The sequence below is a fragment of the Falco cherrug genome, chromosome Z (genome assembly GCF_023634085.1).
Source record: "Falco cherrug isolate bFalChe1 chromosome Z, bFalChe1.pri, whole genome shotgun sequence".
Classification (NCBI taxonomy): Eukaryota; Metazoa; Chordata; class Aves; order Falconiformes; family Falconidae; genus Falco; species Falco cherrug.
In genome coordinates this window covers 51,363,736-51,378,501 of record NC_073720.1, presented here as the reverse complement: position 1 = coordinate 51,378,501, position 14,766 = coordinate 51,363,736, and the positions used below count along the sequence as shown (strand labels likewise).

Genomic DNA, 14,766 nt, shown 5'->3' with positions numbered 1-14,766 from the left:
GCTGGCTTTGGAAGAGAAGGCGGCCTCCTGGAGTTTTTTATGTCAGTATTTTGTATTCCTCAGAGAAGGTAATAGAGATAAGATCTTCAGTAACCTTGACACCACCTAATTTTGTAAGGAGAAAGCAGCATCTATGGTCCAAAATGAACAGTCACGCTCTTGCTCATCACCTTGTCCTGTGGTGCTTTTATCTGGAAATGATTATAGCACAGCTCCTTCTTCGAGGTGTGCCACCAACACTCCATATTGACATGTTTCTACTTCCTATCTTTGTGTTCAAACTAATGAGAACAGGGCTTCCACTCCCTTAAAACAGTAGATCAGTACATCTCAGATACTGCTAGAAGGTTTTGGCAGTGTATACCGTGTTTTGGCTTTGGAAGGACAACGTGGTATTTGGAGAGGAATGGCTGGCAGTCATCTTTCCATACCATAGAACACTAACCCTGGAGTCCAGGCTTGTTGCTTGCAACATGGGTCTACAATGACCTTTCTTACACACCTGAATCTGCTACTTGTGTTTGTTGGCAGGTAAAATAGATCGAGGCATGCACAATGCAGTGTTGTGTTTGACTGTACACCAGAAGAAGAGTTGGAAGAAGCAGTCACCCCTTCTCTGTACATTATATGCAACTAACACCCACAGCCAGAGCTAAGGGAAAACCTCCATCTCACTGATAAAGGCTATGCCATAGATAGAAGCTATTATAAAAATCCTGTTATCATTCACTTTACAAAACAAAGGGGGAGTGGGGGCAAAAATCTGGCACTGGCTATCGAAGAAAGCCTCCACAGTCTGAGTGAATAAAGAAAAAGGAATTCATCATCTCCTGCATGATTAAGAAGTTTGCTTTTAGCTTCCATTTTTTTTTCTTCCCAAAACTGGCCTTATTAAAAATAAAACAAAGGCAAATTGCTCTGATGGCTATTCCAGCCTCTGTCAGTGATGTATATTGGGAAATGGAGCAAGTCCATGTGACCTCTGTCCTCCATAGCTTTGAGATAATAATGGTGTATTTTGGAAGAAGTCCTTGAACTATGGGTGACAAGTGCTGTATGCCAGCTCTCTCATTACAAAAACTTACTATGGAAAAACTTGGGCCTTCTGAAACCATCTCAGGCTATTGAAGGAAAGAAAATGGCACTTGCTCATACAGAGGTAATTCAGGCGTGTTATTTAACAGTAGCTTCTGGTACACTTACAAATTCGACTGTAGCATCATGAATTGCAGAAGGTATGGAAGTTTTATGTCTCTAAGGTCCTGTTCTTCTATCAGTGGTGATGAAAAGCACTGTTGATAGCACAAAGCTATGCGGCAACATACAATTCAAGAAGTATCTTGCTATTTCAAGTTTTGTCCTTTTTTTTTTTCTTTTTTTTTTCCCCTCATGTTGGGGAAAGCATCACACTTCACATTCGCCAGGTTATTCAAGTTCAGTCACTTACTCCTGAGAAACTTCAGCTTCTTTTTTTGTGTCTCCTCAATTTACTCTTCCTCTACAGTGTAAATGACCACATCAGGGTAAAGCAGCAGGCTCTAAAGGTAAAGTAAAGCTACAAAAACAATATACTGGTTACTTAACAACACGATGAGTGTTTTCCTTTAGAAGCATCAGTAGGCTGTGATTTTGGATTTGGATCATTTACAGAATTGGTGAAGAAAAGCCTTAAACAGATTTAAGGAGATGCTTAAACTTCTAAGCTTCTCTTTAGCTCTTGCAAATGTAGTAAATCCATTGTTTGATGGCACTCTCTTTCCGCAGACCTCCTTAAAGAAGGTGACATGTGGTGAAATGGAAGTTTCTGAAGTCCTATAAATCACAGGGTATAGTTTGATGATGCGGCTAAACTTACCTAAAGCTCTCTGCTGTAAAAAGGGCACAGCTCTCCCTCCTGGAGCTCTTGGATGCTATCAGATCCCTTTCTGAGTGGACTCATGTTGCTTGAACTGCAAGGCAGATTTAATTTCTCACCCCCACTGCCCAGAAATCTTTTATCTTGTGGAACTGAGCTGGAAATGATCTGTCAAATGCTAAAGACACTGTAGGATGAGAACATATAGGAACTGACCATAGCAGATCAGCTGCCACCTTATTGAACCATACTCCAAAACCTGAACTCCGTAACAAATCCTAGTGAATTTCAGTTTACTGCTGTCTAACTGGGTAGCTGGTGTGTCTGGATTCTCCCCCCTGCAAAAACACATCTGGTAAGTGTCCTTGTTTTCTGAAATTCCTGGTGATGACAGAAGATTGAATACTGTCATTGTAGAAAGAACAGAAATGCATCAGGTAGGTATTAGTTTCTGTGTTGAGATCTATTAAGTAGATAAAAAATACCAACAAGTTTCTCTAGCGCTTATTACAGACTATTCTACTCAAATAGCTGACTTTTCCTTAATCTTTCTTCTCTTCCTGAAAATATATTTAACTTAGGCATTGTCTGCCTACTTCACATCCCTTCGTTGCCAATAATGCATTAACAGAACTGCAGTAACCCTTGATAAAAAGGTATTGTCGTATGATACATGCAGACAACTGAAATGTGATTCCTTTCTGTCAGAAAGCGTAACAACTGGACTCAGTTACAACAGAATTCTGAGCACTGTGATCCCCTACCAGTGATACATGTTTTCTCTGTTCACTGGATTTATGACAGAGAATGAGGTCACAAGCATCCCTAAGGAGGGCAAAACACCACGTATGACCAAGGATTTTTTAAGAACATAACTGAACTCTAAGGGAAAAGTCCAATATCTTTGGCCAGGAAATTTTTAAAGACACGCTTAACATTTCTCACTTTCATTTTATACTATGAAAGTAGTAGCACTCAGAAAGACATGTTTGGAGTTAATAAATGCCATTTTCATTACTGACTTGGTTCTTTTGGCTCAATTATCATTCACTATTTTTTCTTGTTTCTGGCAGTAACTCAAGTACTAAGGAGAACAACACTTGCTTGAGTAGATAAAACAACCTTAAGTACAACATATGTACATCCCATTAGAAGAAAAATAAACTATTCAGTGTTCATGTGTTTGTGACAGCTGTACCAGATTGTGGTAATTGTTCTATAGATATGACTCTTTTTCAGTGAGTGTGCTGTCTTTAATCAATCACCCTTTTAATTTACAGTAAATGCCCTGTTTCTTGTCTGTTTCAAATGAACATTTCAGCTAGTCTTACAGACTTCTTCAAAGAAGTCTCTTACAGACCTACAGCTTACACATAGTAACAATCTTAAACACCATGGTGGGTTGACCCTGGCTGGACACCAGGTGCCCATCGAAGTTGCTCCATCACTGCACCTTCTCAGCTGGACAGGCAAGAGAAAATAAATAAAATAATAAATAAAATAATAAATTAAAAAAATAAATAAAATAATAAAAGTCCTGTGGGTCGGGAGAGATCAGTTCCTGTCACGGACAAAACAGACTCAGCTTGGGAAAACTACCATTCAAATCAGAGTAGGATAATGAGAAACTAAAACAAAAAAACCCCACCCCAATTTAAAAACACCTTCTTCCCACCCTTCCTCCCAGGCTCAGCTGCACTCCCGACTTCTCTGCCTTCTCTCCCCCAGCAACGCAGGGCGACAGGGACTGGAGATTGTGATCAGTTCCATATTGTCTCTACTGCTCCTTCCTCCTCAGGGGGAGGACTCCTCACACTCCTCCCATGCTCCAGGATCCTTCCCACAGGAGGCAGTCCTGCACAAACTTCCTCAACATGAGTCCCTCCCACAGGCTACAGTTCTTCACAAACTGCTCCAGCGTGGGTCCCTTCCATGGGGTGCAGCGCTTCACAAACAGACTGCTCCAGCGTGGGTCCTCCACAGAGCCACAAGTCCTGCCAGGAGCCTGCTCCATCGTGGGCTTCCCGTGGGGTCACAGTCTCCTTTAGGCATCCACCTACTCCAGTGTGGGGTCTTCCACGAGCTGTGGGCGGCCATCTGCTGCACCGTGGACCTCACTGGGTTGCAGGGGATTCTCTGCTCCAGCAGCTGAAGCACCTTCTCCCCCTCCTTCTTCACTGACCTTGGTGTCTGCAGAGCTGTTCCTCTCACATATTCTCACTTCTCTCTCAGCTGCAGCTGCCCAGGTTTTTTCTCCCTTCTGAAATATGTTATCACAGCGGCATGCCACAGTCGCTGGTGGGCTCGGCCTTGGCCAGCGGCAGGTCTGTTCTGGAGCCAGCTGGCACTGGCTCTGTCAGACACATGGGAAGCTTCAAGCAGCTTCTCACAGAAGCCACCCCTGTAGTTCACCCACTACCAGCACCCTGCCCTACAAATCCAATACAAACACATTTCACTTTATCTGCCGTGATGGAGCAGCATTTATTCTGTCAATAAAAAGCCAGCCTAGGATAGCAGCAAATGAATGGAACAGAAGATGTTGCTACAGGTGCAGCTGGGCTGGATGATTAATACAAAATAGAATACAAGTCACTCAAGTTTTTTATTACACTGGTACTATATGTTCTAAGAAATGTAAGGCCATATAACAAATACTGCTTTTTCACACAATTTATGTTTGCACAGTCCTTTCAGATACACACCAGAGCAGCTGAATTTTCTTCACTGGTTTCCATCATTTTGCAACTCCAGCTTCATAAGCTGGTCCTCAAACTTTTGAATGTCTACTTGATGCTTCATCAGGAACTTCCCATTTAAATGAAAAACAGGTATGTCATATTTATATTCATCAAACCATGCTGAGTTCTCTGGAAGGGTAATATCCACTTCTTGCAAGATAAACTGTGACGGAAAATAAGTATGTTAGTAGCTACTGGACACTGAAAAACCATACCTGCTTGTCTTTTGATCAATATTTTTTTTCAGAAATACAAGGGTTGTTTATTGGTGTTTTTACATTTATTCTTCCATGTTGTAGACAACTGCCCATTTTGTGGATACAAAAGGCACATAGCCACAATCCTTGGCTGCATATCTGAAAAGGACTCCCTACCTAGTCCAGAACAACACTCCTCATCCTCTGTGCAGAACCACCCCCCTGTGAGCACCACCAACAAATATGCCTCTGGCAACACAACAGTTGCCTGTTGGGCAGCATAGTGCAACCCTCTTAATGGTCTGTTAAGTTTCTTCCTTCAAGAAAGTGATCAAAACCCACCTGAAGAATGGCAATCACCTATAGTTTAAATATTTGAAGTCCCACTCACTAACATCCTTCCCAAATGATATCATTGCCTGCTTCATAACAGTTGTAAATTCCTCTATCAGAAAAGGCAACAGTATTTACAAAAGCGGAGATTTTAAAAATAGTTGTGACAAAGTGTATATTGGTTTAGTTTGCCTATACTTGTGAGTAGCATTGTCACAGAATGGTTTTGGATAATGAGTTTTAGGGAAATCAGTGCTGAAATTGTCTTGATGAGGTCACCCAAGAAATAATAACAGATGCAAATAAATCCAAGCCATTTTCTTTTACAAAGAACGAATCCTGATTAACTGTCCTTTATATACAGAAAATACATACAGTATTGTAATACATTACCCTTCTCTTATATGGCTCAAGCACCTCTTTTGCTTCATCACATAGAGGGCATGGTTTCTAAAAGAAAATATTCAGACCAACTTAAAGCATGCAGTAAAACACAAAGATCATTTGTACCATAAAGTAACGTGCTCAGACTGGAGTGATCACTACTATAAATGTGGGTTCCCTCCCCCATACCACCCTGTCTTACTGCTTTCTAAATCATTATCAGTGCAGCATGGTTGAGAAGAAAATAAATTATTCAGTCACAGAATTTAATTATTTCTCACTTGCTTTTATTTTTCTCATGATACAAATTAACAGTTTTCAACAGCTCTTCCAAAGGCTGATTCAAGGGCATGATTTGGAAGGACATTTACTGACCCCTTCTTTTGGTCAGCAACAATGACTATCCAAAGCATTGCCATCACTAGCTGAAAACAACTGCAGGTACCACTCTGACAGAAGAATGTCCCTTGGCAGAAGGTGAATGAGGAAGTCGCATGAGTAATTTCTAATCTGTTTCAGACTGAGTCACTTGGGTCAGTTCATATAGCAAAAGAAGGTGATTTAAGACAATCTGGCTGACTTTGCCTGAAAGGAATTAATCATGATTCTCCAACCTGCAGAGCTGGGAGGACAGTAAACTCCAGCAGGGAGATCTAGCAAACAGCTGCATTGTTTTGACCAGTGACGGAGTCAAAGAAAACCTCTCATTTTGAAAACTCCCTGATCTTCCACTATAGTTATGCAGCTGACTTCTGCTGATCACACATCATGATCATTAGAGCAGTTCATACCTGACAAGGTGACTCACATGAAAGTGTGTTGCTTCAGTGTTTGTAATGGCAGAATTTATCCTGTAATTCATGTAGCAAAGCATACAGTGGTGAAGGTGATGGCTCTGTCATTCTCCTATGAAGTACCTCTCACAGCTGGAAAAGACCTCCTCTCCCTCCCACTTAAAAGTCTTCCTAAGTCTTGTTTAAACATGGAATCAATCTGAAACAGCTACTTCTTATCTCCTTCGCGTGAATTAATTTGGATTAAATACTCTACTTTTAATTCACATCTAATCTAAATTGTCTTTCCCATACAGACAAGTCCTTGTGCTCTGAAAACCTGTGTAAGATGTTAAATATCAACAGTGCTGCATTCTTACTAGTTCTTGTTGCTTTTGGAGGGACTGATATACCTCATACTGGTGACTGAAAGGAACGTCCCAGAATCCTGCACATCAGTTTTGTAACGTGCCAAGCTCCTTACAGTTAAAGCAGGATATAATCAGTTCCACTAGGGCTGTAGAGAGCCTTCTAACGTAGCAGTCACATAAAGCATTCGACAAACTAAGCTGACTTTTAGCAAAGAATATGTTTTTATTGCTCTGATGGCAAGATTAAGCACTATGTAGTACTAATAACATTGAAACTGGTTTAAAATCAGATAGTGAACCATTTCAACTATCAGTGAAATCTGTTTAATAATAAATAAATACTTAAAAATAGACAGTCCATTTATATTAGTACATATTCTTCAGTAGAACAGTGCAATAGTAGGTCTCTGCCATCACTTTTTTTTTTGTTAATTTGTAATTTTTATGTTTTTTTAAAAAAATTTATGTTAATTTGTAATAGGGCTGCCTGGATAAAGCTGTCCTGGACAACCTTCTCTCTCATATGTGTATTACGGTGGCAAAAAGGATTCCTACTGCTGAGGTAGTAAAAAATCCCTTCCCAAACTGACATATGCTGTGCTGATAGCTAGATCTGTTAGACAATACACATGTGGAAGGGACAGTTTCATTTCTACAGATAACTGCCATTTGTGCTGCATACTTAGACTGCAGGTTTGTGGTCATTTTAAGCTGGCAATGATGCTGAAGGAAGCAGATCCATCTTCCTGTCACTGCTTCTTTTGTGCTGCCGTAAGTAATCAAACAGCTAATCAAACAGCTGCACAGCAAGGCTAGACAGGACAAGTGATCTGAGTTAACAGTAACCTTGCAAAAAAGATTTTTTTAACTTGGAGCAGCTGTTGCATGAATGTTTGCATTGGCATAAAAGGAGTCTGCCAGGGGAAAACCATTTGGCAGTGCTAGCTTCTGCTGGCTGCAGAAGTCATAGCTCCCTCCTGCCTTCTCTTTTCTCCTTATTCTTAAGAACAGGGATGAGGGAAAAAGGAGTTAATTGGAATAAGAGTGGATTAGATTATTTTAAAGTAGATTTTGCTTTGCAATTGCCAGTGGTATCAGACATCAAAAACATTTTAAGTTAAAAACACATTCAACAATAGCCCACCTTGGAGAACTACTTGAACTCTATCAGAACTTGAACGCTATTAGAAAAATTGATTTCATATAGTGTCTTAACTAGTTAGAAATTTTAAGACACAAAAGTAATACAAGTAACTTTTTTCCAATTATTAACCCAAAGGTAAGCTCATTATTTCCTACCTTATCACATTTGGATTATGAATGAGTTGATGCTGAATCAGGCAGGAGAGCGAGCTGTGGCAGCTTGCATTGCTCTGATTAATAAACAGATGGTGAGCTTTTATTTGTAAACGGACTGTAGTGTCACTGAGACACAACTACGCTGAAATCTTCTTGTTGGTTGTAACTACTGGCTTGCTACACTAAGAGTATGACTGTGCTATAAAGCCTGGTGTAAAAGACACCCCCAGAGCAAACTGCACAATACTATAAAAGTTTGAAGTGGACAAAAAGCAAAGACAAGCCATTTCATCAGGAATCCACTGATAAATATGCAGTCTTGCCTAGCTTTATTCTGTAAACAACTTTTACCTTGGTGAATAAAGTCAGCACTGGCTTATTTGTGCTGGCTGAACAGAGTTGTCTCCCCAGCGGACTGGATAAATGACTTGCTAGTTGCAATGTTCTGCTCAGAAAACACAGCACCATTGTCCTGTTAAGGAAAAAAGAAAATGTTCAATTGTTTTGTGGCAATCCATAGCTCATGAAATTTAATGTTAAGATAAATATGATACTTCAAACGCAGTTCTAAAATACACACAATCAAACCATTTTCTCAGGATTTTTATGTTCACGGTACCAACATATTAATCAGAAAAATGGTTTACTCTGCAGCAGGCCAGAAACACTGCATAGCTCAAAAAGTGTAGTTCAATTTAGAAAAAACCACCAATGCTACCTTGCTTAAATGCCTCTTTTAAATTTCTTAACAAAAATGCTGACATAAATGCATTCCACTGTTTCAACTGCATAGATGCCTGTAAAAATTACATGATATTAACAAAATGCAAAGTGCTGTGCTTTGAACATTCGTAATCTTGCTGCACTGCTTGACATATTCTACTTACTCAAATTATTCCATGAAAAAACTGATCTGTACCTAATCAGAAGATGAATACAATGCTTTTTGCTAGTGAATAAAAAGCTGCAGCAAAGGCAATTTAACTTGGTAATATTAAAAGCACACGCATTACCCTGAGGCCTTCCTGCAACATAAAATTAATTAATGAAAGATGTTGATGGATTTGTGATTTCTTTGGGAGAGTTTAAGTAAATTTAGTGTTGTTGAGGGATGCCACACTGGAGCCCTGAAGGCACCTATTCATAATAACACTAACAACAGTGCTTTCTCCAAACTCGTGTCTTAATGGGACCTTTACAAGGCATTTTAGGACTGAAAGCAAAAACCAGAGCAAAAGGGAGTTTGCATAGAGACTACTGGCAGATGCGACACTTGACATCAGAATTTACACCCCGGAAATCAAGTCCTTTTACAGATGCCAAACTGCTTCTGTACCGTATCTGTTCAGGCATGACTTACCCATAGTTCTAACTACAGCTAACCACAAACACGCAATGTAATGGCACAAGTTCAAACAACTTAAGTGCAAGCAGGACTACATTGTGACTGACAATCACGTTTTAGGATGTTCAGTAAAAAAGAGCCTAGTGCATTTACAGAACCTCTCAGTACTAATATTACACAGTTTTGTTTTAAGAAAGACAGTTTAGCTAGCATAACTGCTAAGGAAGGACAAAATATTGCAGTGGACTCTAAAATTAAGGGTGCTTAATTGTTATGTTTCTAAGCAACAACCACAAGGAAAATCACATGGGTGACATGACACTGCTTCACCAGCCTTATTGCAGTGTCAAAGACACCTTTTTTCCCCAAAGGACCCTGGTAAGGGTAACTTGCCATATTTCTAGAAGAAGCTTCAACAGAGAAAATACAAAGAAAAGGTACTACCCTTCGAAAATTATAGTCTGAATTATCAAATTTCAGATGCTAGGAAATAATTATTTTCTTTTTCAATTTGTTTGACCATGTAAAAATAAAGTTGTCTAAACCAGAGTATTCTGCAATGAATGGGATTTGTGTTTACTGTTTAGTTTGGAACAGAAAGGGTTCTTCATCTGGATGTGTCAGGCTTGATACTAGTAAAAGTCAGCTGCAGGGCAGAGTGGTATGCTTGCTGTTAGTGCAAAGTTGCTGGTGACCGGCACAGCACACACTGCCATTGGTCATAGACCTTGGAAGTTACTGCTGTTGTTTTACTTAGCCAGGTCGAAATCTGATTGTCCAGGATTTTACACAATAAGTGCAAAAATAAGCTTGGAACCTTTTGGAAAAATGCAAATCTGGATGCCAGTAAATAGCCTCATTCTCAGTCATACTTGGAGATTTTTACATCCACAGGAAATAGGTGCCCGGAATGGATGTGATCTTGGCATTAAAAAAAAAAAAGAAAATAAAAAAATCACAACATGTCAGCTTACTCACATGCATGATAAAAATGTCAAAACAAATAATTTGCATTCTTGCAAGTTTTTAAATGAATACTTTTGTTGCCAGCCTAGCAAGCCAAATTTTGTGCCTTAAAAACAAGGAAAGCACTCCCAAAATGTTCTGTGAACAGTGGAATTAATAAAGCCTAGATTTCCATGTACCTTATTCCCCCATATATACATGTATGTGTATAAAATGTCTCTGGTTCACTCTTTATGCCTCCTTTTTTGATCCCTCCACCCTCTGGTAAATTTGAGTCCAGTGGACAATTCCTAACAAAACATCAACTGAAGGGGCACAAGCAAGGCAGTATCAGTAGCTAAGCTTCAAGATCTCACAAAAAGAAAGAAGCTAACACAGTGTCTTACTTCTTTAAAAATTTTAAAGACTTATAAGCAATAATGTCTTTGGAATTCAGGAGCAAATCTTCATTGCTGTGTACTACTACTGAAGCAAGAGGAAGTTGTTTCCAGAGTTAGCATAAGACTGCCTGAATGTTTTTATAACTAAGCTAAGAAAAACAGAATCCTGGCTGCCAATATAATCACCTATGTAGAATGACGCTAAGGCCATACTGTAATGCCAGTTACAAAAAGACTCAAAGGAGTAAACCTAATTCATAAAATGATACCACTCTCCATCCAGGCCCCTGTTAAGCTCTGCTATTTCATCAGCAAAAAGGAGTCTGACACTTCTAACCTTGAGGGAGGGCAAGATTCTGTCAGATGGCATCATGTTCCCACTGTATAGATGATACAGCTTGACCTCCCTATGTTTCTGAAGCCCACAGCTGCCAGACAGCATCATTAGGAAGGCCAGCAGTCAGACCTGCTGCATCTAATCTGGGCTAAAAAACGGTGCAACTCCAGCCTCACAGAATTGCAACTATGGCTCTGCCCCCGTAAGATGAAGTAAAAACATCATGCATAAAACCAAATAGCAGGGGTTTTGCACAGACACTGAAGGGTTCTAATATTGTGAAGGGTTAAGTATAGTTGCTTGTGATCAGGAGCTGATGAAAGTGAATATCCAATCACTCATCAGGCAAATCTAGTGCAGCAGCTCAATCTGTCTGAACAGCATCCCAGAGCCACATGGGTGTTTAGTGTGTGCATACTACCATCGTGTGAACAAGCAGGTTCCCAATACTGGCCTGCACTAAGCTGAGCAACATTGCTGGAATGCAGAGCTCCAGTGTCAGAGGTCATTTCCATGCTGGTTTCATCACTGACAAAGAGGAAGGAAAGTGTCTCACAGATATGCTAAGGTGTTCACATCCTGCTCATATCTGTAGCAGATCTGTCTTTTGTTATGGAGGAACTAAAATGCTATAAGCATAGACAAAATCTTTCAGCATGATTATTCTAGAGCTCTCTTTAGCCTATCCCCAAGTAATTATAAAGATTTGTTTGAGGAAAAAAATTAATACGCAGATGTAAAGAAGGATGCTTGCAAACTTCAGAACTTTCCCTCCCCTATACTACAATGCCACAAAATTATTTAACAAATGATGCGTCCAAGTCTGGACTTGGCCCATGCTGTACTTCGCAAAGCCAAACTGGACTCATTTCCTGTTAACAGAATTTCCATCACCTAATGAATTCTTATCTGCTGCAAAAATAAAATGTGACACTAAAACTAACCAAGACTTAGATGAGATAATTATCTATATAAACCTTATCCTGGCATCAATCAAGGAAAGGCAAGCATGGCTGTCTTTTTCACTAACAATGTAACTTTTAATGATGCTATATACTCTTAAACCTTAGCTTCAAGTCACCAACATACTCTTGCTCTGTGGTTCTCAATGTTTTACAGGCATAATTATCGATATATTTATGTCTTGTTTCCCATGGATTTGTATACATATACACAAGGATGAAATTATTATGAACTTGCAGGCATCTGTCTGTATACACTTTGCATTAATGGAGTATTTGATTTTGGAAGCCTAACCTGGGTTTGACCGAATAAATGGATTTGTCTGGACAAATCACACCTCTTTTTGCAAGATAACAATAACACATCAGAAACATGGGAAATGTTACATTGAAAATGTCCTAGAGGTATTCAGCTCTTTGTCCTCAAGAAACTTTGTAAGTGTGTATTAAACTGACTCCTACTCTCCATTTAATCCTCATTCTAGCATGACAAAAGGCGTATCAAAGGAAAGCAAATGGGGACAGTAAGCGGGTGCAAATGTAAGAGCCTGCTGTTATCAGTTTGATTACTTACCAGGGAAATGCTGAACAACAAAATACGGTGCCACAGCAAGAGATGGAGGAGCACAAGTGAGTAGGGACACCAAGTCCTGTAGTCGAGATCCACACAAAGCTTTTACATCAGCAGCTTTTCAGAGGAGGCATGCAAAATACAGGAAAATCTTGAACTTCTTTTTGCAAATGCACATAATTCTAAAGGTCTTTAAGGAAGAATCAGGTTTTTACATCAACCTAAAATTCAAAAACATCAATAATATCACCTGGTTCCATGAGGTGATGTTATATAATAATCAATGCATATTTCTACACATTTTCTCCTCCAAACTACAGTAATCTGAGGTAAATGCCACAAACCCATTGCATTCCACCCCCAAAAAAGACGAAAAGTACAATTTCACCCTAATATTAAAAAAATTTTGCTTTGTGATGCCTCTAGAGGTGTCCATTCTAGACTCTGGTCCAAGGCATATGCTCCAAGTTTCAGTTTTGATTTAAAGAATCAGTCATCAATACGCGAGCTGAAGATATCTTTATTCGGCAGCGCTGGGTGCATGGGGGATCACTCCACCAAAGTCATGCACACCGAGGGGCCTTTTCAGTCCCTTCTTTATACAGGCTACTCATACTTCATTCATTCATTCAGTTTGATCATTCATCATTCAGTTTGAAAAACAATCAGTAGGTTGCTGTAATGGCCACGAGACCACTCCTGGAGACTAAGGAACTTGCATAGACAATGGACCATTATCACAAAGTAAAATGATAATAGAGTTTAAAAGCCTGTTTAAAACACTTCCATTTGCAAACTCCTCAGCTAAATGACCCTTTGGCCCCCCCCGGGCCGGGGCCGAGCCAAAAACCGGTCAAAGCGTATCCCGCGGTCTCCCGCTCCCTCCCGTGACAGCGTGCCCGTCGCTGGCCATGGGCTTGCCTGTAACAGCAGCGCCCTCTACAGACAGGTGGGTCAGAGCCCACCGCAACACCAGCGAGCGCCGGGGGCTCGCCCGCGCCGGCTGCCCGGGGCGCAGCCTGCAGCGCGGCGGCCCGCTCGCCCCCGCCCGGCTTCAGCCCTCCGCGGCGGCCGCCTCGGGCCCGGTGCGGGCGGGGGACCCGTCCCCGGCCTGCCGCACGGCCCGCACCGCCAGCACCGGGAAGGCCCCTGCGGCGGCGGTCCGGGCCCCGCGGCCTGGCGCGGCGCTCGGCACCAGGCGGCGTTAGGCCGGGCGGGCCGCGGGCGCGGACGGGGCGCTGCGCGCCGGGCTGGGCTTGCGGCAAGGGCCGGGGCTGCGGGCACCCACCTGGCGGCGGCGGCCTGCCGCCTCCGTCCGTCCCCCGGCACACTCCGAGGGGTGGCGGGCGAGGCCCTGCCGCGAAGGACGCGCTGCCTGGCGAGGCCGGCCTGGCGGGGGGCGGTGCCCTCCGCTCCTTCGGCGCCCCGCGCTGATAGGCCCGTCGGTCGGTCGGCCGCCCTTCGCCTCCGCCCCGCCCCGCCCCGCCCCTCGCCTGGGGCCTCTCGCGAGCTCCCAGCTCCCCCGGCGCCTCCGTCTCCCCGAGCGCGCCTCCTGGTACGACACAGCCCCGCTCAGGCCCTGCCGGCGGGGGGCGCTGCTCTGACTCCCGCCCACGTTCTCCCCGGGCCGCGGGATCCCTGCGGCCGGCGCTGCCCAGCGTGCCAGGGGCTGAGAGCGCAGCCGGGGCCGGACGCCCTTCTTTCCTGCGGCACAGGGTTTTTGGCTTGCAGTATCAGCCCTGCGCCGCTCTAGCCCTCTGCTCCTCTTACTCCGGGCCCTCCGTTGTGTATCAAAAAGCGGCCAGCTGCCTCGTCGTCTTCTCGGTCCCGGATGGATGTGCGAGACCTTAATTTTGGCCACCCACGCAGGCTGACAAAGGAATAGCTCTGGGTAGAATGGACACACACCCCCCACCCTCACCCCACCCCCACCCCCCACCCCACCCCCTATCCCCATTATCAGGGTGTATCATTACAGCACAGAAGGTGACAGTAATGAAAGCACCTAGGGGTGGTAAGAGAAAGGTGTGGGGGAAATACACTGAGAAATCATAGGCAGCATAGGTATAGAAAGGCAGAAATTTCCCCTAAGCAAAGGACCAGTCCTGCAGTTCTTTTGCTTGTGCTGCTTCTGTTGGATCCAAAGGGAGTAAGGGGGCTTTAATTTAGTTTCTTTCCTTTGAAACTGCGATAAGTTTAATGTAGTAAAAGAAAATGGGTCTAGATTGTTCTTTTGACAGTGCGTGTTTCAG

At 42.5% G+C, this 14,766-nt stretch overlaps 1 protein-coding gene across 3 annotated transcripts; it reads right to left on the bottom strand.

Annotated features, from left to right (window-relative positions):
- Positions 1 to 4,308: 4,308 nt before the first annotated feature.
- On the bottom strand, positions 4,309 to 13,932 carry CZH5orf63 (chromosome Z C5orf63 homolog). Of its 3 annotated transcripts, none has more exons than XM_055699534.1 (5): positions 13,803 to 13,932; positions 12,518 to 12,735; positions 8,305 to 8,425; positions 5,520 to 5,576; positions 4,309 to 4,759 (listed from the first exon to the last, which is right to left on the bottom strand). In XM_055699534.1, the coding sequence occupies exons 3-5, from the start codon at positions 8,419 to 8,421 to the stop codon at positions 4,580 to 4,582; spliced, it is 354 nt and encodes a 117-aa protein (XP_055555509.1). In that variant the 5' UTR covers positions 8,422 to 8,425; positions 12,518 to 12,735; positions 13,803 to 13,932; the 3' UTR covers positions 4,309 to 4,579. The 3 variants fall into 3 exon arrangements, with proteins under 3 accessions (XP_055555509.1, XP_055555510.1, XP_055555511.1); XM_055699535.1 differs by having other exon boundaries at positions 12,518 to 12,631; positions 13,803 to 13,926; XM_055699536.1 differs by having other exon boundaries at positions 12,518 to 12,593; positions 13,803 to 13,918.
- Between the last annotated feature and the right edge of the window lie 834 nt (positions 13,933 to 14,766).

What these genes read in the sequence shown, in the direction of transcription:
- CZH5orf63 (XM_055699534.1), bottom strand. Translation starts at nt 8,421, where the DNA reads ATGGTGCTGTGTTTTCTGAGCAGAACATTGCAACTAGCAAGTCATTTA. An exon ending in TGCTGACTTTATTCACCAAG is followed by an intron (nt 5,577 to 8,304) that starts GTAAAAGTTGTT and finishes ATTTTCTTTTAG; the next exon opens with AAACCATGCCCTCTATGTGA. An exon ending in TTGAGCCATATAAGAGAAGG is followed by an intron (nt 4,760 to 5,519) that starts GTAATGTATTAC and finishes TTTCCGTCACAG; the next exon opens with TTTATCTTGCAAGAAGTGGA.